Source organism: Cervus canadensis, chromosome 32, assembly GCF_019320065.1.
Source record: "Cervus canadensis isolate Bull #8, Minnesota chromosome 32, ASM1932006v1, whole genome shotgun sequence".
NCBI lineage: Eukaryota > Metazoa > Chordata > Mammalia > Artiodactyla > Cervidae > Cervus > Cervus canadensis.
This window is the reverse complement of record NC_057417.1, coordinates 29,515,937-29,536,834: the sequence shown is the minus strand read 5'-3', so window position 1 is coordinate 29,536,834 and position 20,898 is coordinate 29,515,937. Positions and strand designations below refer to the sequence as shown.

The 20,898-nt window shown below is 60.7% G+C and overlaps 3 protein-coding genes across 6 annotated transcripts; 1 reads left to right on the top strand and 2 right to left on the bottom strand.

The window, feature by feature from the left end:
• Window positions 1-1,046: 1,046 nt before the first annotated feature.
• Window positions 1,047-6,215, top strand: LOC122432714 (insulin receptor substrate 1-like). 2 transcript variants are annotated; one of them, XM_043454737.1, is made up of 3 exons: window positions 1,047-3,960; window positions 4,205-5,328; window positions 5,879-6,215. In XM_043454737.1, exons 1-3 carry the CDS (start codon window positions 3,570-3,572, stop codon window positions 5,924-5,926), a joined length of 1,563 nt encoding a protein of 520 aa, XP_043310672.1. In that variant the 5' UTR covers window positions 1,047-3,569; the 3' UTR covers window positions 5,927-6,215. The 2 variants fall into 2 exon arrangements, with proteins under 2 accessions (XP_043310672.1, XP_043310671.1); XM_043454736.1 differs by having other exon boundaries at window positions 5,757-6,195.
• A 101-nt stretch (window positions 6,216-6,316) lies between these two features.
• Window positions 6,317-8,119, bottom strand: SAP25 (Sin3A associated protein 25). Of its 2 annotated transcripts, XM_043454742.1 has the most exons (6): window positions 7,710-8,119; window positions 7,396-7,496; window positions 7,186-7,292; window positions 6,940-7,087; window positions 6,766-6,863; window positions 6,317-6,684 (listed from the first exon to the last, which is right to left on the bottom strand). In XM_043454742.1, exons 1-6 carry the CDS (start codon window positions 7,853-7,855, stop codon window positions 6,340-6,342), a joined length of 945 nt encoding a protein of 314 aa, XP_043310677.1. In that variant the 5' UTR covers window positions 7,856-8,119; the 3' UTR covers window positions 6,317-6,339. The 2 variants fall into 2 exon arrangements, with proteins under 2 accessions (XP_043310677.1, XP_043310676.1); XM_043454741.1 differs by having other exon boundaries at window positions 6,317-6,863.
• A 142-nt stretch (window positions 8,120-8,261) lies between these two features.
• On the bottom strand, window positions 8,262-19,317 carry LRCH4 (leucine rich repeats and calponin homology domain containing 4). 2 transcript variants are annotated; one of them, XM_043454735.1, is made up of 18 exons: window positions 18,577-19,317; window positions 15,033-15,177; window positions 14,746-14,872; window positions 14,465-14,570; window positions 12,609-12,745; window positions 12,345-12,460; window positions 12,105-12,204; window positions 11,794-11,884; window positions 11,626-11,702; window positions 11,457-11,518; window positions 11,246-11,365; window positions 11,087-11,155; window positions 10,878-10,993; window positions 10,653-10,736; window positions 10,346-10,431; window positions 10,068-10,205; window positions 9,897-9,974; window positions 8,262-8,627 (listed from the first exon to the last, which is right to left on the bottom strand). In XM_043454735.1, exons 1-18 carry the CDS (start codon window positions 18,794-18,796, stop codon window positions 8,523-8,525), a joined length of 1,977 nt encoding a protein of 658 aa, XP_043310670.1. In that variant the 5' UTR covers window positions 18,797-19,317; the 3' UTR covers window positions 8,262-8,522. The 2 variants fall into 2 exon arrangements, with proteins under 2 accessions (XP_043310670.1, XP_043310669.1); XM_043454734.1 differs by lacking the exon at window positions 8,262-8,627 and adding an exon at window positions 8,991-9,610.
• Window positions 19,318-20,898: the final 1,581 nt, after the last annotated feature.

Sequence of the window (20,898 nt, the reverse complement as noted above, 5' to 3'; positions counted from 1 at the left end):
GGGCTCAATCTTCCTCACATCTTGTGTCTGTCTTCCCTTTCTCTAGCCTCTACCCTCCTTCCGTCTCCTGGTGGTGCTCCGAGAGTGGACCACCATCTTTTCTCCCCCTGGGTACTCCATGGCAACCCACTCCAGTATTCCTGCCTGGGAAATTCCATAGACAGAGGAGCCTGGCAGGCTACAGTCCATGGGGTTGCAGAGTCGGACACAAGTGAGCAAGTAAACAACAGCTCTCCTCTGTCACTCTTTGTCTCTGTTTCCCATTCCTTGCTCAGAGCCTGCGAGGGGAGGGAAACTGAAATCTGGGGGGTGGGGTGGGGGAGGAGCCTTTTCTTCCTGTTCCCCAGCTCCCCTTACTCCTTTCCCAGCCAAGAACACTGAGGTTTGGAGGTGAGATTTAAAGGACCACGAGCCACAGTGCCTCTTACTGTTTCAGCCACACTCCTGCTGCTTCTCAGAGGCATTTCCTTAACTGCTTGGTGCCTGGGCCCAGGACCTCCCTGCAGTCCCCGTCCATGCCCCCGGCCACTCTGCCCGACATGGACCCCAGCCAGCTCACTTGCCAGGGCAGGATGACCAATCAGAGAAGTAACCCTGGGTCAGCATCCAACTCCAGGGGAGAAAAGTCAAGAGCTCCCCAGGCACAGGCCGGGCCTAGGACTGCAGAACAGCCCTAGCACTGCCTCCACTGGGTGCCCTCTCTCCAGGGAGGCAGCCAGGATGGAAGAATCCCTGACCTGATAATGACTGGGCTGTGTTCCCCCTGCCCCGTCCTCCAGGGTCTCCCTGCAGGCCCAGCCTGGTGGTTGCCAATATGAACCCACACCGCGGGGCTAGAAGGACTCCCCCAGGCTGCCCCTGGGCTTCTGACCAAGTTCTCATGGTCCCCTGGCCAATGCTGTGACCGCGCTCTGCAGGCAACAGCCCTCTGGCTTGACCCCAGCCTTCAGTAGGTCACTGGCAGCTGCTTCTCTGGGTGAGGAAGCAGGAGCCGGTCCCCATGACTTCTGCCAAGCTCGCTGTTCTCGCTACATTGGGGCCTGGGAGCCGTGACAGCGGGGAGAGGATGGAGGACGCAGGTGGTGCTGTCCCCGCATGCTGCTCCACGGGAAGCAAGAACCCGAGGGAAGAGAGGGAGCCAGGGCCTCAGAGCCCAGCCTCCCCCCTGTAGGCTCCTCTGTGGTGAGTCTTCCCGAGGCACATGGAATGTGGGAGTCCATCCCTCAGCTGCCCTGCACCTGGCAGCTGGATGCGCAGGGGCACCCCCTCAGGTTGGGGGAGGCATTCTCACCCAGCAGAGCTGAAGTTCTGTCACTTCCTGTCACTGGGGGGTAGTGAGACGAGTTACCAGGGTAACCAGCGGAAATAAATCTTGTCTGGGTAGAATCAAGGGCAGTGTTGTTGCCAGGGCAACTGATTAGATCAGGTGTTTGGCTCGGGGCTTTTCCTGGTACCCAGCAGGGTAAATCACCTGGCATTGATGACCAACCCACTGGACCGTGGTTGCTCACCCAGGGCCCATGCTCCTATCCCTGCTACTTCCTGCTTTGTCTTGACCCAGCCTTTAGGGGTTCAGTGACACAAGATGGTCTGGAGCTGTTCTCTGTGACAGCGGCTGTGATTTCACAAGGCCTGGGGTGCTGCAAGGTGGACTGGTTGGTGGGAATTAGAAGGATGGATATGAAGAGACCCTCCCGTGGGGTAGCTTCAAATCAAGGCTGGGGAGTAAAGGCTCCAGGCAGGCTCACAGCAGGTACATGGGCCTGTGAGTGCCCTGCTTCTCGAGGCAGCACCAGGACTAGGAAGCGGAGAGGCCTGAAGGTGTCTTTTGTGTCCCTGCAACTTCGCACGTGGCACATATGTCAAGGCCACACTGGAGGCCATGACCTTGAACATACTTCCAGTTGTGATGTCCACTTCAGGATCTACCAGACCTGCCTCTCCCTAGACAACATCCATCAGAGGTGGAGGCTGCAGCTGGCCCCCTCTGGCACCTGCTGCAGCTGTACCACCTCTCTGGCACCTGCAGAGGCTGCAGCTCACAGGGAGGCACCTAGAGCAGGCCTTGGGCATCGCCTGCCCCCTGGCCAGATGCTCATCCTCACAATGCCAGGTAGTATTCTGCATCACACTTTGAACACACCCCTTAAAGCTGTTCAAGGATCTTAGCCTCCCTGCACATTACACCATTGTCTTCTCCAGTATTCCAGCTCATAGACCAGCCCCTTCCTTCCATGCCTGGAAAGTGGAGGAGCGTGGGTGGGAAACCCAGCCCTCCCTGCTCAGGCTTACTTGGCCCACGGACTAGCCTGAGGAAAAGAATCAGGAGGCTTTGCTTCAGCACTGCTGCTATAGCTCCTTCCTCACCCTACAGTACCACCTCTAATAGGGGCTACAGTCACCCTCTTCCTCTCCCAAACCCTCAGCTCCCCTACTTCAGATAAACTACCTCCCACAACAGTGGTATGGTAAGGTCCTCTAAGACCCCCACCCACGTGTCAGCTGCCAGTTTGTCTCACAGAGTGTGCACTGACCAGCGCCATCACCTCCAACATGAGCGGGTGGTCCTTGGAAGGATCAGAAGTGGGGTGTCAAAATGTCTGAATTCCAGCCCCATTTCAAACGTCTGGGGGATGCGAGGGGTAAAGGGCACCTCCCTCAGTGCAGCGAGTCTACATAATCAGAGCATCCAGCTGGCCTGGGCAGCCTTCCTTTTGAACAGTGATGGCGGGGAGGGGCCGAGGACACTAGTGCAGCAAGAGGGAAGGGCCCCTGAGAGAGGGTCTCTACATCCTTCAGTGATTGGGACCCCGGTGGGTAGGGTCCGCACCAGACGAACACAGAAATTAACTCCTCCCAAGACACCTGCTATCGGCCCTAACCCCGCAGAGAAACTAAACCTCTAGTCCCTCTGAAATCCGCATGGCCCAAAGCTCGGCGGCCCTGGCTCCCAGAATTACATGGGAAGGAAGAGAACAGAGCCATTCATGGGTGGGAAGCGGGGGACCCGGGTGCCCAGAGCCCAAGTGGGGAGCGGCGGGCACCGCTGTAAGGATGACCAGGCTCAGCGGTCCGCCCACCCCCAGGACCCACCAGCGTGTTCACCGCAGACGTGGCTCCCTCCACACGCGCCTCCCCTCGCTGCTTTCTTGGCAATCAGCTCAGATCACTCCCCGGCTCCTGCGAAAGCCCACCCACGGTGTGGGGTGGGGTTAGGCACAGGCCGCCTCTCCTGGACTTCCCCACTCAAACTCCACTCCCACCGCCGGGGCGCGCGAGGGTTAACCTCGGGGGGTGGGGACTTCGGCGCGATCCCCGCTAGGAGGGAGGGGAGAGGCGGGGAGGCCGTCGGAGCCCCGGGTATCTCAGGCCACCGGGCGCCACTGGGGCACACGCTGCGCGCAGCGAGGGACCAAACGAAGTTGGGAGCAGGAGAGAGACGCGGAGTTTCCAGACGGGTCAAGACGCCGCCCCCGTCCCCGGGGACCGCTCTTTCTACCCCGCCTCTGCCAGCCCCTCCCCAGCCGTCCCAGCCCCTTGCTCCGGCCACCTGATTGCTTTGGGCAAGAATGAAGCCCGGAGACCCCACGACTACCCCGGAGGCCCAGTCGGCCGCCGTGGCTCTGGGTCCGCCGCGGCCCTGGGTCTGCCCGGCTGACGTGCGGCTCTGCGGCCACCTGAGGAAGCAGAAGTCCCAGCGCCGCCGCTTTTTTGTGCTCCGCGCCGACCCGCCGCGCCTCGAATGTTACGAGAGCGAGAAGAAGTTCCGCGCCGGCCGAACGCCGCCCAAGTTCAGCGTGAGCCTGGGGGGCGCCTGCACCATCAGCAAGCGCATGGACGCGCGCCAGCGCCACCTGATCGTCCTGTACACGCGCGACCGCAGCCTGGGCGTGGCGGCGGCCAGCGAGGCGGAGCAGCAGGCGTGGTACAGCGCCCTGCTCGAGGCGCGCGCCGCCGCCGGTGAGGCCCCAGCCCCGCGCCGCGGGAGATGCGGCTGGTGCAGTGTGTGTGTGTTGGGGCGGGGGTGGGGGTGGGGGGGTGGGGCCGGGTTGTGGATTTGGTTTATCCGTAGGCTGTCCCTCCCAAGGGTCTTCGAAGTCAAGTCCAAACCTGAAGGGTTTACACCTTCGGGTTTTCATTCCCTGAGGCAGTGTCTCCAACCTGCCAACCTGGAGTCCCGGTGACCAGCCCATTGTTTCTTCAGGTCCCAGTTCCCCCGAGGACCCCGGGGCCTGGATCCTCGCTCCGTTTCAGGACGTCTGGCCTGTGACTCTGCGACCCAAGGGGCTGGGGCGGGCACGAGGCCTGGGCAGCGGCGGCTACTGCCTGTGCCTGGGTTCCGGGGTACTGAGCCTGCTGCGGAAGCCAGGGGGCAGAGGCTCCGGGGCCACCGGGGCATCTCCGCCGCCGGCTCTGCGCCTGTCCCTGCTCAGCGTGCGCCGCTGCGGCCACGCAGACTCTTTTTTTTTCCTGGAGCTCGGCCGTTCGGCACCCACGGGTCCCGGGGAGCTCTGGCTACAGGCGCCCGACGCCGTGGTGGCCCAAAGCATTCACGAGGCCGTCCTGGCCGCCATGAAGCGAACCGGGGACACTGGTGCTGTTGGCAGGGCTGAGCCACTGCCAAGAAAACCCCCAACGGGGGCCTTCAGACCCTCTGCCCCCCAATCTTATGAGACCCCAGACTCTGCGGCCCAAACAAGCGAGCTGAACCGTCGGGATGGCCCGAGTGAGACCAGCGAGCAAGCAACCAAGACCCTGGCAAGGCTGGAGGAGGCAGCCTCCAACCCCGTGAAGTTGGAGCGGGGCGGGGGCTACATAACAATGGGAGCCGGGAGTGACTACGAGCCCATGAAGGGCGGCCAAGCCGGCGGCTACGTGGTGATGGAGCCCCCGGGCCTTCCGGCCTCCACCAAAGCAGCTTCTCGCCAGCCGCTCCAGGATGGAGGGGTCACTGAATACGTGACCATGAGCTGCTGTGCACCACGGTCCTTTTCCTCAAGTTTCTTGCCTCTTTCCTCCGGGGCCGGGGAGCCTGGACCCGGGCTCCAAGGCGCTCCTCTCAGCATCAGAGACGGCTGGGGACGGGCTGGGGCTCAGCCCTGCTTGCAGCCGCCGTCAGAGTTAGCCGGGGAATACGTGTGCATTGAGTATGCGGCCGCGGACTACATAGGAATGGGCACTGCCATCCCGGAGCCCCCAGACCGTGGCCTCAACTACGTCGACCTGGATCTGGTCCCTCCCCTGGAGGTGCGAGGCCACGCCCCCGGGGCCAGGCCCCGCCCACACAGCTACGCTCGGCTGGAGTTCCAGAACCTCGCGGACACCCGGGTGAGGAGACACCCCACCCCCAACTCCCCGCCAACCCCCACCCCCGCCTCCCCTCGACAGGACACCAGTCAGTATAGCGGACAGACAGGAGCATAGGGAGGGAAAAAAAAAAAGTGCAAGGTTAAGAATGCGTTCCCACCCACCCCTTCTCAACCCCGAAGCCCCCTTCCCCACATCGGAGTGGCTCTGAAGTCCAGATGTGCCCAGGACGTGTGACCAGCAGAAGCACCGAGTTGCCCCCTAGGACCCGCTGCCCACTCCACTCCTTCCAATCTTTGGGAGGAGGTTTCCCAAGAAGCTGGATTCTTTTAAGGGAGAAAATTCTAGAACTCTTCTCCCCTTAAAAAACACCACCACCACCAGAACCCTACACATTTCTAGATCTTCTGAGCCTTCTGAGCCAAAGCCCTGATCCTGTTTCCCCACAGAGTTCCTGCAGCATCACTCCAGACTCTCAAGTCCGCTTTGGCCCCCCACCCTGCCCCTGGCGATGACAGTATCGATGATGCAAAAGACATACAGACCTGGCCCTCCCCCCACCCACCTGCAGGTTTGCCGGGTGTATGCCAGTCCTGGGACTCCAGCGCAAGAGGGATGAGAGCACCAGGTATCTTACACTAGTGCCCCCACCGCCCCCCTCCCCGGCCAAAATGATGACACCCCCTTACTCCCTACTCCCTAGTTTACTTCTCCCAATTCCAGCTCTGTGCTCAGACAATCCTCCTTCTCCCAGGCCTGGCAAAGCTGAGGGAGCCCTTGCTTCTAATATATTCAGTCTAGTCTAGAGTAATATTCTGTACACTCCCCCTCTTCATTAAAATTTCCCTGCTTGGTCAGCCTGGAAAGGTCTTAGGTCCATAGGTTCCCCACCTCATGGGGGAATGAGTAACAAGAATCAGAGAGGGGCAGCCAAAGCTGTGGTAGAGGAAGAGAACCCATCCCTGCCTCCGCGCCCCCCCCCCCCCAGCTATTTACCACGAGGAGCCTGTTTGCAAACCAATAGTTTTATTATCAATAGAACCTGCCTGGGGAAGTAGAGGGCCCATTCTGTCCCTGGAGGAGGTATGGACCTTCAGCGTCTGGGGTCCCGGGGAGAGATGGTTCCCCGCAGTGAGAACAGCCTGAGCCATCACTGGCAGCTGGGTGATCAGAGACAAGGGCTGGGGGGCCAGAAGGGAGCCCGGGAGCTCCTGAGGTGCTGGGTCTCGGTTCCCCCTGGCTCATCTGCAGGAGGCCAGTGAGGGCGATCAGCTCTGGCCCACTGAGCCAAGCAGTGGAGCAGCGCGAAGACGGAGTGGGGAGGAGCCAGGGGGACATGATCGGGCGTGGGAGCAGCAGCTTCAGAGAGCCCATCACCTGAAGAGAGAGGAGGGGCAGTGTCTCCCTGAAAGCCATGCCTGAAGGCTGGGGTGAGGCCAAGGCAGCAGGAGCGCTCACCTGCTGAGGGGCCTCAGACAGGTACAGGGGAACACGCTGCCCACGGGGCAGCAGAGGGTCCAAAAAGAAGACGTCTTCAGAGCACATCACCGGGAACCCTGGGGAGGAGAAGCGACTGGGGTGGCAAGCTCTGCACTGGTTCTCTGTGGAGCCTGAGAGGACCAAGGGCAGTACCTGCACCCCTGGGCACTTGCTCTTCACGCTGATGTCCTGCTAGACTGGGCCTGAGGCCCCTGCATGAGGCTGCCTGGTACAGAGGCCAGAACGAGGGATGGTACAAGGTCCGGCCTGAGAAGGAGATGCCAGATGCACAGCTGGGTCCCTGTAGAGGGAGGGACAGGAAAGATTCCTGGCCCTTCAGCCCCTCCCAAGGCATCCCTGTCCTACCCAAGGTCGCTGTCACAGGCACCCCCAACTCACCCACACCAGCTGACATCCTGCTGTAGCCTCATAGTTGGGGTCCCAGGGCGCTAGCGGGGTGATCTCTGATGGTGCCACCCCCCAAGTCCTCTGAGGGGAGAAAGGAACTGGGGCGGGGAGGGGAGAGAGAGCAGGAGATGAAGCGATTAAAACAGGCTAAGTAATCAGTAAAAGGGTCTTGGGGGTAAAACGGCAGGACCCTGTACCTACCTGGAGTTCCCGGGGAATGCTTGGCAGCCAGGCCTGGGAGGAGCCGAGGCCGCAGCTGCTCTTTCCGAGTCCAGGAAAGCCTTCGAGGCCAGGGCTGAGGGCTGGGGGCGGGGAGAGGGGTACCGAGATGCTCCAGTGACAGCCTCCCCCAGTCACCACCCCCACTCCAAGTCTGAATATCTCCAAGGCAGAGCCCAGGGTGCCCGGTGTGGGGAGACGGATCATACCCATTATTCAGTAGGGACAACTGAGATTTCCTCATACTGTGGGCCCCTGTTGGGTTCCCCCCAAGTGCCGTCGGCCGAGCCCCTCACCTGCCCTCTGTGGCTGTTCCTGGCTCCACCAGGGCTTCCTCTCCGGAGTCCCAGGCCTGGAAGAGGCCGCTGCCCGCCGAGGGGCATCGTTCCATGGGCGCCTGCTCTTCACCCGCGCCCCACCGCCGGGGGTTCCAGGGCAGCATGTCGAGTCAGGAAGGTGGGCAGGGCCACACCTCGGCGCTCGCGCAGCCCGCCGGGCCCCTCTCGGTCCCTCCTGCGGCCCGGCCTCCCTAAGAGACCTGTGCTGCCACGCGCGTGCCCACGAGCTCAGGTTGCGGCCCACCTCGCCGGGTCTCGCGGGGCCTCGCGATGCCTCGTGACGCCGGCGCCCAGCGCGTTTCCGGGACACGTGGCGCGCAGACCCGCCGGGATTCCCGCGAGTGCCCCCTGGCGGCGGGGTGGCAGGGCCGCGCGCGAGGGCGAAGCCTGGGAAAGAACCGCAGCCCCCGAAGTGGACGTGGAGGCCACCCTGATGTGGACGTGGGGAGGGGGCACCCGTGCCCTGCTCTTGTTCGCGCGCGCACACACACACACATCTGAGGGGTGACCTAGAGGGCTTCCGGCTTCTCTTTATTGCACTTGACACAACATCATCCAGCTCCCCGTCTTCCACCCTTGGCCGCACCCAGAGGCGGCTGCGCGCCTTGCTGGGCCGGCCTGCTTCCAACCTCCCGGGCAGAGGTGCCCGAGGCATAGGGCCAGGCCCGAGGCCGCCCTCACCAGTCCTCGCTAGAGAGCGGAGCCCAGACGCCGCTGTCTTCGGTTCCTGGGGCCCCCGCCGGGTTGGGCCTCTGCACCCCGACCTCAACCCTAAGGCCGTTCCAGCAGTGCATGGATGACAGCAGCGATGTAGGGGAGGCCCCTTCCCGGGGCCCCCTCCTCCTCCAGGATGTGGTGGGGCTGGCACAGGGACTCCTGGGGGGAAGGGGCCCGGGTTAAGTTCCCCTTGTCACCTCCTCCTCTTGGCCGTGGGGTAGGAGACACCCTAAAGGAGCCTGGACCAAGGGGGCTGACGGGATGTAGCAGGCAAAGGTCAAGTGCACCCTGGACATGGCTTGGGGACCACTGAGATGCAAGGAAGCTGCCAGAGGGTAACAGAAGGGAGATGACACAGCGGGCCGAGGCTTAGAGGGGAGGACAGACCTGCCACTTTCAGAGGAAAATGCTGGAGTAGGCGGGCTGGCACATAGAGCCCCGGGGACACAGCTGGGCTGGGCCCAGCACAGCAGGAGCAGACGCGCACACACACACAAACACACACACACACACAGGCGGCCGCGATCTGTACAATTTATACAAGAGACAGGGCCCCTACCTGGGCCCCTGCATCCCCTACAAATATAGAGTTCTCTCTACAAAATATAGATAATTTAGCCCCCTATAGCAGTGGGGGGTGGGGCGGGGTGGGGGGGGGTGCAAGGAGGAAGGTTAAGCTCCACCCTCTGGGGAAGCAGGGAGGACTTGAAGGCACCATCAGCACGCAAGGGGCGGGGCAGGGGGAGGGGCTACAGGAGGGGACCAGAGGCTGGGGGCCCAGGGTCTGGGGGTGCCAGAGTGGGGCCTCTGAAGTCAGTGTGTATGAGGGGTGCGGTTCACTAGTGTCTTTGGTAGGGGCTGAAGGCACCACTGGTGGGGAGGGGGTTGCACAGGAGTCATAAATAGAAAGAGGGCAAGGGGCGGGGGAGGGGTGACTGCAGGTCCTAGGAGCCCAGGAGCCGAGTGTAGACGACACAGAGCAGCAGCATAAGGACCACGTAGAAGAGGATGAAGCCGCCCAGACCCGAGGGGGGCCAGGGGGGCGGGGGCGCCCTGCCCCCCACCCGCGTCACAGCCTCCAGGGTGGTCCGCAGCCCCTGGGCGGTGCCCTGGAGGAGATCTGAGGGCGAGCACAGGTCAGCCTGGGAAGGGAGAGTAGGACAGATGGACAAGACAAAGGACACACGTCAATAGCAGCAGCAAGACCATCCTTCCCACCCCTGCCCTCACATGCAGGGCCAGAGCCACGCCAACATGCAGAGTGCGGGAAGGGAGGCATGCGGGGGGACACACAGGCTGGTGGCTGTGCTTCCTTCTGGGGAGCAGAGACCCCCGTGAGCATCCATGCAGAGGGCCCCGCTGAGCCCAGGACAAACTGTACCCTTTATAGGAGAGACCAGCCCTGCGCCCGAGAGCACATCCCCATACCTCAGGTACCCCCATTTTTCGACAGGCTTCTAAGAAACTCTCTACGTTCTTCCGAGACTTGAGGGCACTGAGTTTTGGCTGAGGGTGGGTAAGAAAGGAAAGAGGGAGTAAGAAAGAGGCCCCAGGGGTTCCTGCCCAAACCCCTACTTCCTGCCCTGGGCCCCAACTGACCACAGCAGGTGAGGGCACGTGAATGAAGGGCACGGAGCGGGGCCGCAGCTGGTTGGCCAGCTGACAGAGGATGACCCCGTTGGCCAGAGCCTCGGCCAGGTCATCGGGCAGCGGCCGCTGCAGCTGGGACTCAAGCACCTGGGAGATGGGAAGGAGGGGGAGAGGTCAGCGTCCCCAGAGGAAGTACCAGGCTGGGCAAGGAGGAGGCTGAGGGAAGCCAGGAAGCTTGGGCCCACGCGGAACCCAGGCTCCACCCACACGAGTCCCACCTCTCATACCTGGCGCAGCTGAGCCATCACCTCCTTTTCGTCCAAAAGCTGGGGGGATCGCCGAGGTCTCAAGACAGTGTCTGGTGAGGAAGGGCCTGGAGAAAAGGGGGATGTGGGGCTGTCTCCACCGCCCACCATGGACTTTGTAGCCGGGTTGCAGTGTCTGGCACCCACATCTCCTGCCTCTGTGCTTGTGGGATTTTCCACACAAAGGGACAATTGACCAGAGAACTTCTAGGCCACAAGGGATGACCCCAGCCCGGGGCTTAGTGCTGGATTAGTACTGGGTTAGTACTGGGGAGGGGGCAAGACCCACCTGAGCTGCTCTGAGAGGAAGAACGGAAGAGGAAGCTGTTTGGTCTCTGAATGGAGCTGAGCGGCCGGGGAGCAGGTGCGGTCGCTGGGGGCCAGGGCCAGGGGACAGGGACGGGGCAGAGAAACACCACCTCAGTGTCCTACCCCTCCGTCAGGCTGCCAGGCCTCAACCCGCCCCCCGCCACCTACACAGGCCCCCATCCTCCACCCAAAGCTCCTCTCCCACCTGGTCCAGATGGAAGCGGGGGCTCCTGGGAGGTGGAGGCAGGGGCGGGGGTGGGAGTGGGGGCTCCCTGCCCCCCTGATGCTCCCAGCTGGGTGGTATTGGATCTGGACGTGCCGCTGTGGAGACACAGAGGGGAGTCAGAGGGGTGGCCGGGGCAAGGGTGTGCACGCAGGGCGGGGACTGAGGGACGTGGAGTCCAGGACACATACTTGAAGGCAGCCTGAGTGGACGAGGCAGCAGGACCCCCACCAGCAGCCCTGACCCCCAGCTTCAGGAAACTAGAAAAGGAAGGAGACGTGGCGTCAGCAGTGCCCAGCTCCGCCAACCCCAAGAGACAGAGAAGCTCGTGGGGGCTCCCCTGCGCGCACCTGTCCTTCCTGGGGGCCCCCCACACTGCACTCTGCTGCTGCTGCTGCCGCCGCTCGCGCTCCTGCCACAGCTGCAAGGTGTCCGGGCGCCGCCGCTCCTCCCCTGCCGGCTCCTCCCGCCTGCGGGCAAGGGACGAGAGGCAGAGCTGGGTGGGGGAGAGGAGACACGCGTGAAGGGAGGGGGTGCCGCCTCGGGGGGCTCCGCGTGTACCTGCTGCTTGGTGCCCTCTCCCCGTCTCCTGCCACAGGGCTCGACTCTGGTGGCCGCGGCTCCTGAAGACAGAACAGCAGAGGGGCTGAGGGGGTCCCCCGAGCCTGCACTGGCTCGCTCCCTCCGGCCCTCTCATGGTAGATGGACACGGGATGCGGCAGCCCCTCACCTCGCCGGTACCTCGCTCCTCATCCTCCCCAGGCACGTGGCTGTCGATGAAGTCGACCTGCTCAGGGTCTCCGTCAGCTAGAGAGAGCAGGGCATGTCAGAGAGCGGAGCGGGGCGCTGAGGGCCTCGTCCACACCCCCAGCCCGGAGCCCATGTCCCCGCTGCTCACCAGAGCCATCCTCCCTTCGTTCTCTGGGCCCCCGAGGCTCCCGGGCCAGCTCTGAGATCCGGAACGACAACTCGGAGAACTCATCCGTTGACTGGAAATGCAGAAAGGCAGAGACGGGAGATAGACCCTCCAGAGTCCGGGGCCCATGGTGAACCAGCCCTTCCCTGAGGCACTTGGATGAGGGACTGAAGAAGACGGCTCCAGCCACCCTCATCACTCTGAGCTTTCGAGGCAGAAGACGAAGGGTCCTAGCTCAGAGGTTCTCCCTGGGGCCGAGATCCCCTGTGGTCCCATGGGAAGGAGGCCCTTACCTCATTTCCAGACCACCTCTTGCTGCCACTGTCAACGCTGTGGAAGCCCGAGTCCAGCCCGCCATCATACCGACGTCCTGGAAACAAGTCCTCGGCGGGGCTGGAACCAGCCAGGGAGAGCTGGTCAGCCCCGTTCTAGGCGGCCACCCTCTCATCCACCCTCCGGAAACCATGGGGTCCCTGGTGCTGGGGAGGGGTTTAAGTATCCAGGGGCTTCTTTCCTTCCCACATGGAACTTACCAGGGGCTGAAACTTGGGGGGCGGGAAGGGGCAAGGTCCCCCAGTGCAGACCCACCGCGCCGCCCAGCCTCTGTCGACAAATACTTGAAAATGTGAAGTTTTCCCTTCAGGCAGATCTGGGTGTGGAGACGCATAGTGAGGGGAAGGGGGGACCCCGAGATCCTGCTTGGCTACCATAGGGACCCACACCCCCAACTCCTGCCCACTCTCAGCCAGCCCTGTGCCCCCTCCTACCCCTACCGCCCAGCCCTGCTCCCAACTCACCTGGGCAGGAGGGCTCTGCAGGGGGTTGCTGTCCAACAGAATGACCTGCAGGTGCCTGAGGCGGCAGAAGGAGACCGGGATGCGGGAGACACGGTTACAGGAGAAATCCAGGCGGACAAGAGGAAGGTCCCCCAGCTCTGGGGGTGGGTGAGGGAGAAGTCAGACGCATGCTCAGGGGCGGGGCCTTGTGCTCACTTCCTCTGCCCCCTGCTCTGGCTGGCATGTCACCTCTCCAGCAGCCCCCTCTGCCCTGGTGGGCGGAGGGCGCTCCCCAGGAACCACCGCCCTGCTCCTCTGCTCACTCAAACTGACTTCAGCTGCTGCCCATCCGTTTCTCCTCCCTGCCCACTCCACCCCACTGCCACTTCCTCCTCCTCAAGTGTCCATCACAGGGCTCAGATCAAACTGTGACACCTTGTTGCTCAAAAGCCTTCCAGGACTTGCAGCCAGGGCTGCTGCAGGTGAGCGGGCGGTGCCCTGCACAAAGGCACAGGCAAGCGAGGGCTGCAACCCCCAGGTGCTCTACTAGTCAAGCCCTGGCCCACCCGCAGGAGAATGGTACCCTTCTCCACTTCTCAGAGAGGTCCCCTGGATTAGTGATGAGCCGAGACACAGGATGAGAATAAAAATCACTGCTCTCTGGTCAAGCAGCATTCCCTGGTTAAGGAGTTCATGATCTGGCTCCGCCCACATTTCCCACCTCGCTTCCCACCGTCACACCACATCGGACCACCCTCCAGCCCCTTGGCTCTGGCCTCTCTACATGCTGTCTGCTCAGCTAGGAGAACCCCATTTTCTGTCCATGCATCTTTCCAGGTTCAGCTCAGGTGTCACTTCTCTGAAATCTTTCCAGACACTAGGCTGGAATTTATTGCTCCTTCCTCTGTTTCCCCAGGGCATTTTGCTGGGGTCTCTTATGGCCCAGAGGGAGCCCTGATCAAATTCTTATGTACCCCTACCGTCTTAGAAGAAGGATGTGAGGAGCCCAGAGAAACAGGTAGCCACCTGACTCCCCTCGCCTGCTCTTCAAAAACACGGGTAGCGTGGCCGCGGTCCTTTCCACCAGTCCTGGCTTACCTTCCTAACCATTCCATGCTGGACCTCTATGCTCTACACATAGGGGTACTTCTGCCTCGGCTGCAGAAGGATAGGGAACTCTCCTTCAAAGGTCAGCTCCTCCTGTGCCTCAGGGCCGAGGTCTTCCCCAGGGTCCCCAGCAGAGCCATGGCTCCCTCCAGCTTCTACGGCTTTGAGTTTCCTATCCTAGCACCTCCCTCCGCTTGTCTCTCCCCATTAAGCCCTTAAATCTTCAGAGCTGGCCCCAGAACTGAGTGACATCACTCACATCTACCTAGTCCCCACCTAAAACACAGGAAACACACACACACAGCTAAGTGAATAAAGGAAGGTGTGCCTGTTTTGGAGCAGAGGCTATCAAGTGTCAAGGTGCATCACAATTAGCTCATTAAAATGGGCTTGCTTGGGCTCCAGCGCACTGGTTCAGAATCTCTGGGGAGGCAGCACGGGGCCTCACCAGACTAAGGTTTTGAGAGCTTCATCTGCACTAAGTGGTGACACTGGGTGGCTTCGAAGGCCCTTTCTGACCATGAAATTCTACAGGGTACCTGCTGACACAGTCACCTCCTGCCCTTCCTGTACCTTTCCCCACATCTGTCAAGGACAGCTAATAAACCCTGCCTTGCCGGCTTCAGAGGGGTGCTGGTCAAGAGCAAGGAAAATAATTTACAATGCATTTCATGCATGGCAAAACCCTGGGTGACTAAGGCACCATTGTTCAAGGTAGATACATACACACACACACACCCCGACACCCTCTAAGTCTTCCTCTCCCTCACCGTCAGGCAGGGTGCTGAGCTGGTTCCTCCGAACGTTGAGGTCCCGCAGGGTGGGGAGGCTGCACAGCTCTGCGGGGAGCGCCTGCAGCTCATTGCTGCTCACGTCCTGGAATAAGGAGAGACGTGGGCAAGGAGCACCAGAAACTGCCTCCTGGACCAGGCTACTTCCTTTAGTCTCATGCCTTCCCCTAGGGCGCATCCCGCCTTTCCCGGCCCTCCCGCCAAAAGTCCCTAGTGCCTGGCTCAGCCATCCCCCCAGTCTCCCTGCTCCTCATCCTCACGAGCTGGCGCAGGCTCCCCAGGGCACTGATGTCGGGAGGCAGGGCCCCCAGTTTGTTGTTGCTGACGATGAGCACTCGCAGGGGCAGCTGGCAGATGTAGGGCGGCAGCGACGACAGCTGGTTTCGGCTGCAGGAAGGAGAAAGGCAGTGGGCTCCCCCTCCAGGCAGGAACTCTCCCGTGTTGCCCTACTTTCTGGGTCACGGGGAGGGTCCCTCAGGGTGCCATGCACTGGTACTTGGGGCTGAGAAGGACAACCCCCTACCCTCCTGTGGCCCTGCCTCCCTACCTGAGGTTGAGGTAGGTGAGAGCAGTGAGATTCCCCAAGGCTGGGTTCAGGCATCTCAGACAATTGTGGTACAGGCTCAGGCCCTCCAGGGACACCAGCTGGCACGCCGCCTCTGGCACCTCGGGGAACCGGTTCCGGGACAGGTCTAGGGGAAACAAGTGTCGGGGCGAGCTTGCAAAGGCCCGGTCCTGGATTCCCCGGAGCCAGTTGCCCAGCCTTCTACCTCCCCAGCGGACCTAAAGAATCAGACCTATCTCTGGACTCCCTAGAGTTTAAGAAGAAAGACTTTGTAACCTGGAGCACACTCCAGGTATAACCAGAAAGGCAGAGGCAAGACTGGGCTGGAGAAGCCTAGACTGGGGGGTGGGGGGAGGGCAAGCCACAAACACCGTCTTCAGACACACACAGGGCTATTCTACAAGGGTGGTTAGATTCTCTCATTCCTGTGGCTCCCGTTGTCCTGTGATGCCTGAGGAGGTGGAAGGCAAAGGTCATAGGAGAAAGCTGATGCTCCAAAGGAACTAGCAAGGTGATGGGCTGGGAGACTCAAGGTAAGACTATGAACCACCCTTGAGGGAGATGGCCAAGGAGGCTCCTCCCTCCTCAGGGCTCTGTCTCCCACCCTCAACCTATTTTCAACCTAGGGGAAAAACCAGGGGTCATTAGAGCCTAGTCTAGAGACCTGATGCTGACCTACAGTTTTTCACCAGCCCCTGGGATCAGCGAGCCAGGTCCATGAAGTTACAGATTCCCGAGGACCTGAGGGAAAGACAAGTGGACCAAGCCAGAGGTGGGAGCTGGAGTCCCAGGCAGGGACTGGCCTCCTTCCTACCCTCTTCCACTCCCAAGAGCCGGCCTCTATGTCCTCTCTCACTTTTACCTGGACTTCAGACCAGCGCCTGTGTCTTGGGCCTGGGCAAGGCGTGGAGAGGGTGGAAAGGAGGGGAGAGCCTACTGCCATCCTTTTATCTCAACCAGTGGCTTCCTACACTGAGGCAGGGTTCCCGCCAGGCTGGAGGCACTCGCTGCTCAGACCTCCGCAGCCGGGTTTCTGCTTCCTCTGCTCAGCCCGTACTGGGAGGGGCCCAGGGCCTGCTGCGGGAAGTCCCAGGCCACGGTGCTTGGGTGAGCTTCTTAGAGGGCCCTCTCCAGGGAAGGGCAAGCAAAAGCCGAGGGGAGGGGAAGCTGGGGTTATCCCCCAAGGAGGTGAGTCTTGTGACAGGAAATGAAGCAGAGGCAATCTGTCGGCTTCTGTCTCTGGTGGGCCCTGTGTTTACCGGGGTGGGTGACAGCTGGACGCCCCAGGAGCCCCCACTGCTCCCAGCCCTGCTGTGCACAGAAAGACCTGATCCAGGAGAAGACGGTTCTGGAGAGGCTGGGAGGGCCAGGCGCATCCTCCAGCCCCGCCCCCTCCACCTGCCTGCTTTCTCTTGTATGCACTGCAGGGGCCTGTGGGAGAAGGGGTGGGGAGCAAGTTCTGATGGGGCGCACAGGGGGCAAAAGCTCAGGGCGGAAGGGAGCAGGGCTGGAGGAGGCAGGGCCTAGGAGGCACAGGATGTGGTCTGTGAGAGATCGAGCTGCACTTCTCTTTTGCGAGCGCAGCCCTTCCCCCACCTCAGGATTCATCCTGCTATCAGGGCCCCAGGAACAAGTCCAAGGGACATCAGGGACCTGGGCCATGGGACAGCATGTGCAAGGAACACGCTGGTTCAGAAAGAGCTGGGGAAACAGGAGGAGAGCTTCCACATGATTGGGGCGGCAGTGCTGGAAGCCTTTATCTGTCAGGACTGAAGGGCAAGGAGATGTGGAGATCAGGGTATGGGCAACACTGAGTGGCTTCCTGTCACTTCCTCTTTTCCACCCCAAGCTACAGGCACCCTGCGTGGGGAGAGGGGCCAGAGAAGAGAGCTCGGGATGAGACCCACCTGGCCTAGAACCTGGGCCCTGAAAGGACTGAGGGTTCCTATGTGGAGAGCAGGGCAGAGAGGGGTTCACAGGAAGCTGGGGCTGTCCCAGGAGAACAGGCTGCACCCTGAGCTGGGCTGCACCCTGAGCCGGAATGCTGGGGAGGAGGCGGGAGGGGGTGGGAGCTGGGAGGGGCCCCGGAGTTCTCGGGAGTTTTCCCCAGGAGTCCACTCTCACAGACAGAGCCCTAAGGAAGTAAAGAATAACATTTGGTCTTTGTCAAAAAACAAGCAAGGGGGAGGGGAAAGGGAACAGACGGCGAGTGTCACACAGCTGCTGAGGTCAATCTGGAGCTGGGGGGTTAGGCGGCTGGGGGAGACTGAGAAGGACGGGAATGGCTCCTGGGTTCCCTGAACTCACTCACCGCAGAGCCGGCCAGTGAGTTTACCTAGCAACCCAAGACAAGCAGAGTGGTTTCAACTGGTTCTCTCCAGACAGCTGAGGAAGGACTAGGCTGTTTGCAGGTGAGCAGGCACCTGCTAGGTGGGGAATGCAGTCCCAGGGGAGTGTCATCAGGGGTCACTCTCATCCAGCCCCAAGTCCCACCCTGGGCTCCGCTGGGGTGGGGCTTTGGGAATGCGATCCTCCGCCCCTCTCCCAATCCCCACCCCCCCAGCTGCCAGCCCAAGGTCAACGTTGGCCTTCTGAGCAGCTGAGGCCTGACTCACCTGTCACAGTGGAGTCCCCTACACCCTACCATCAACAGACACCAGGGTAGGGGGCGCATGATAGCGGGATCCTAGGGGTGGGGGAGTGGGAAGGGCAGTGGGGACCGTCTCAAAAGATTTCCTTCCTTTCAGCAACTGCCTAAAGTCCCTCGCCCCTGGGGAAAAGCAGAAACTGAAATGGGAATTCTGGGGTGTCTATGAGATCACAGGCTGCACAGTGACCTCACACACGCAAGAAGGAGGAGGAGTCTCAGATAAAGGGGTCAGAATAATGGGAGGAAGAACTCGCGGAGAAAAGAGATGGGGGAGGTGGGAGATTTGCTTCTTTTCCACAGGCTGGCTGGGTGAAGAGTGGAGAGAGGCAGCAGCCTTAGGGGGCGGGACTACCAAGAGAAGGACACAAACTTGGGGTTGTCAGGGGCAAATCTATGGGAAGCGGGGGCCTGGGGCTGCTCCTATCTCGGTGGAACAGGGGAAAGAGTTGGAAACGAAGTGAGGAAAGAGAAAGGAGTCATGGTGGGGGGTGGGCTTTCGGGGGCTGCTGTATGGAATGATCAGAACTGAGGTTGAAGAGATCACGCAAATAAGCCAACCAGGTGAGGGGCGGGACCATTCTACAGGTGCGCAGATATGCAAATAAAGAGCAGCAGAGGGCGGAGAGAGGGGGGCTCTCACGACGCTCGGCCAGGGACTCTAGGTGTTACAGGCAAACGAGAAAAGGGCTCATCGTCTAATAGTTCTTAAAGTGGGGAGGGGGCTGGTAGCGGACTTATGCAAATCCACAGAATCCAGAACTCCGATGGCCAGGTGATGGGGCGGGCCAGACGCCCGGGTCCCGGGAGAAACAAGCAAGGGGCGGGGCTATGCAAACGAGGGTCCCAGCCGGGCTCTGGGCCTGGTTGCACACTCACCAGCCTGGGTGATGTCTGACAGGTCGTAGCTGCGAGCCGCGCCCCGGGGGAAGTGCTTCAAACGCCGGTTAGACAGGTTCAGGGTCCCGGTGGCCACGGCCTCCTCTAGGGCCCGCTCTGCACTGCGGCTCCCGGGCAGACCTGGAGACCCTGGGACGGAGGTCGTGGCCGCCGCCTCCTCACCCCCGGCGGCGAGTGGGGCCGCCACCGCCGCCGCCATCCGCTCCCGGCGGCTCCCGCTGCCTGACTGACGGCGACCGGCCGTCCCTCCTTGCCCCTCCCCCTCCTCGGAGCCGCCGTAGTCGCTTCCCGGGGGGAGGGAGCGGGCTCAGGGACCCGGCGGGCCAATCGGGACCCCGAGGCGCGTCGGAAGTGGCTAATCAGAACCGCCGGGAGGGGTGGAGACTCCTGCACTGAGTGAGGCGAGAAGAAGGGAGGGGGGACGAGATTAGAGCGCTCGCCAACGGCCGAGGTTCCAGGCCGGCCCGCCCCGCGCAGCCGCACCCAATCACAAATCTCAGGAGCGGGGATGGAGCCAATCAGGTCCAATCAGGAGGCGGAGACGCCCAGGGCTCCACTCTGCGGGGATGGAGGCAGAGAAAAGCAAATCCTGAGCTTCGTCCAACGAAAACCAATCGCAAGCCAGACACAGGCGAGTGACTGTCAAGAAGGCCAATTAGATCCTCCCAAGGGAACCTGGCCCGGCCTCTTCTCTGAGGGACGGCTCTACCAACCAATAGTATGGGCGAGAAGGCGGCCCCCCTTCGCTAAGGAGGAGGCGGGTGAACTACAACTTTTTGAGACTGAGATAAAAGAATGCAAGCGCAGCGCGCTGGGCCGGCTGCAAGCGGTTGCAAGGACTGAAGTTAATGTGTGCATGTAGGACTTTTGAGCAAGCGAGCTCAGAGCTTTGAGGACCGTGGGGACTAGGGGGAGCGGGAGGCATGGTGATGCCTGAGGCCAGTGTACCGAGGGGTCGTTACCGCAGAAGGGATAGTGGATGCCACTCCCGCTGCGAAGGCTGAGGGCCCCCAGACAATCTGGAGTCCGAGCCGACCAGTGGCTTCCTAGGGTCTGAAGATGCCCAGCTCAACTCCTGGAGGAAGGGTTAAGGAAGACCCGGAAAGCCTCGAAAATACGCCGGGCTATCCCGCTGCCCAAAGGAGGGCGCCTGGCTGGTTAGAAATTGTGATGATCAAACCTGCGGGATTAATCTAGAAGGGACCACCCTCACGTAGAAGTCCTCCGTTTTACAAATGAGGAAACAAGCGGAGGGAAGTTGATGAGCTGTCAAGAGAAAACAAGTTACTGACAGCTCGCACTAGAAGCCAGGCTTCTCCCTGCATCAGCTTTTGCGTTGGGCTTTTTTTTTTTTCTGTTTGCACCCTCTTCTTTGGCTTCCAAGGTGAAACGGAGTGGATAAAGAGGACCCAGATGCAAGAGGAAGCTGCCTATACTTGTTCGGTCTGCTGAGAGATCTTAACATCCTGTTAGGTGGCATAAGGACCTAGTATAATCCACTTAACTGGTTAACAGATGCCTAGCCACAAGTAGCTGAAGAATCTCTCCCATAAGTCACAACTCAGATGTTGACATTCCGAGACATTTATTGAATTGTTAGAATTCCATCCTATGTGTGTCAGTCTAGGTGTTTACTGGTCCCCCTAAGTAAGGGAGTTGGATTGGATGGTTGACAGTCTACTAACTAACACAGAAAACGAATGAGTCTATAATACTGTGCAGCTGAGGGCTGGTTGTCCAGGCCTGAATTCTTCAGTGTTGCTGGGACAGCCAGCCACTCCTTGGATGTATCAGTGCAGATCTTCTGTCACCCACATGGACAGATGCAGCCCCAGCTCCTGCTGCTTCTCATCCACGTCATCCCCCTCTCCCCATAAGACTAAGTTAATAGCTTAGACTCTGGGAGATATCCTAAGCTTTCAGAGTAAATCTATCTCTTTCTTCCACCTTAATAGGTTGCCCTTCATGCATGCAACCATGTTACTGTCCCAGTCTGCTTTTGGATGTGTTCTTCATGAGAAGAGTAGTGTTTCTGCTCAGCTGTGCTCACTGTCATCTCATACATGCTGTCATGAGATAAATGGTCTAATTAGCAGGGTCACCTTTCCCCCTTGCCTTTCAAATTGAGTTTATATCCCTGAGCTACAAATCCCCTGGCAGCTCTGACCTGCTGAGATATGAAGAATTCACCAGTGCTTCTCTTGCTAAAAGGGCATCAAGTGGAAAAGCCTCCTCCTACTCCCTGAAAGGAAAGGCCTCATCTACCAGTAGCTCACACTTTCCTTCTCCTGTCCAATGCAT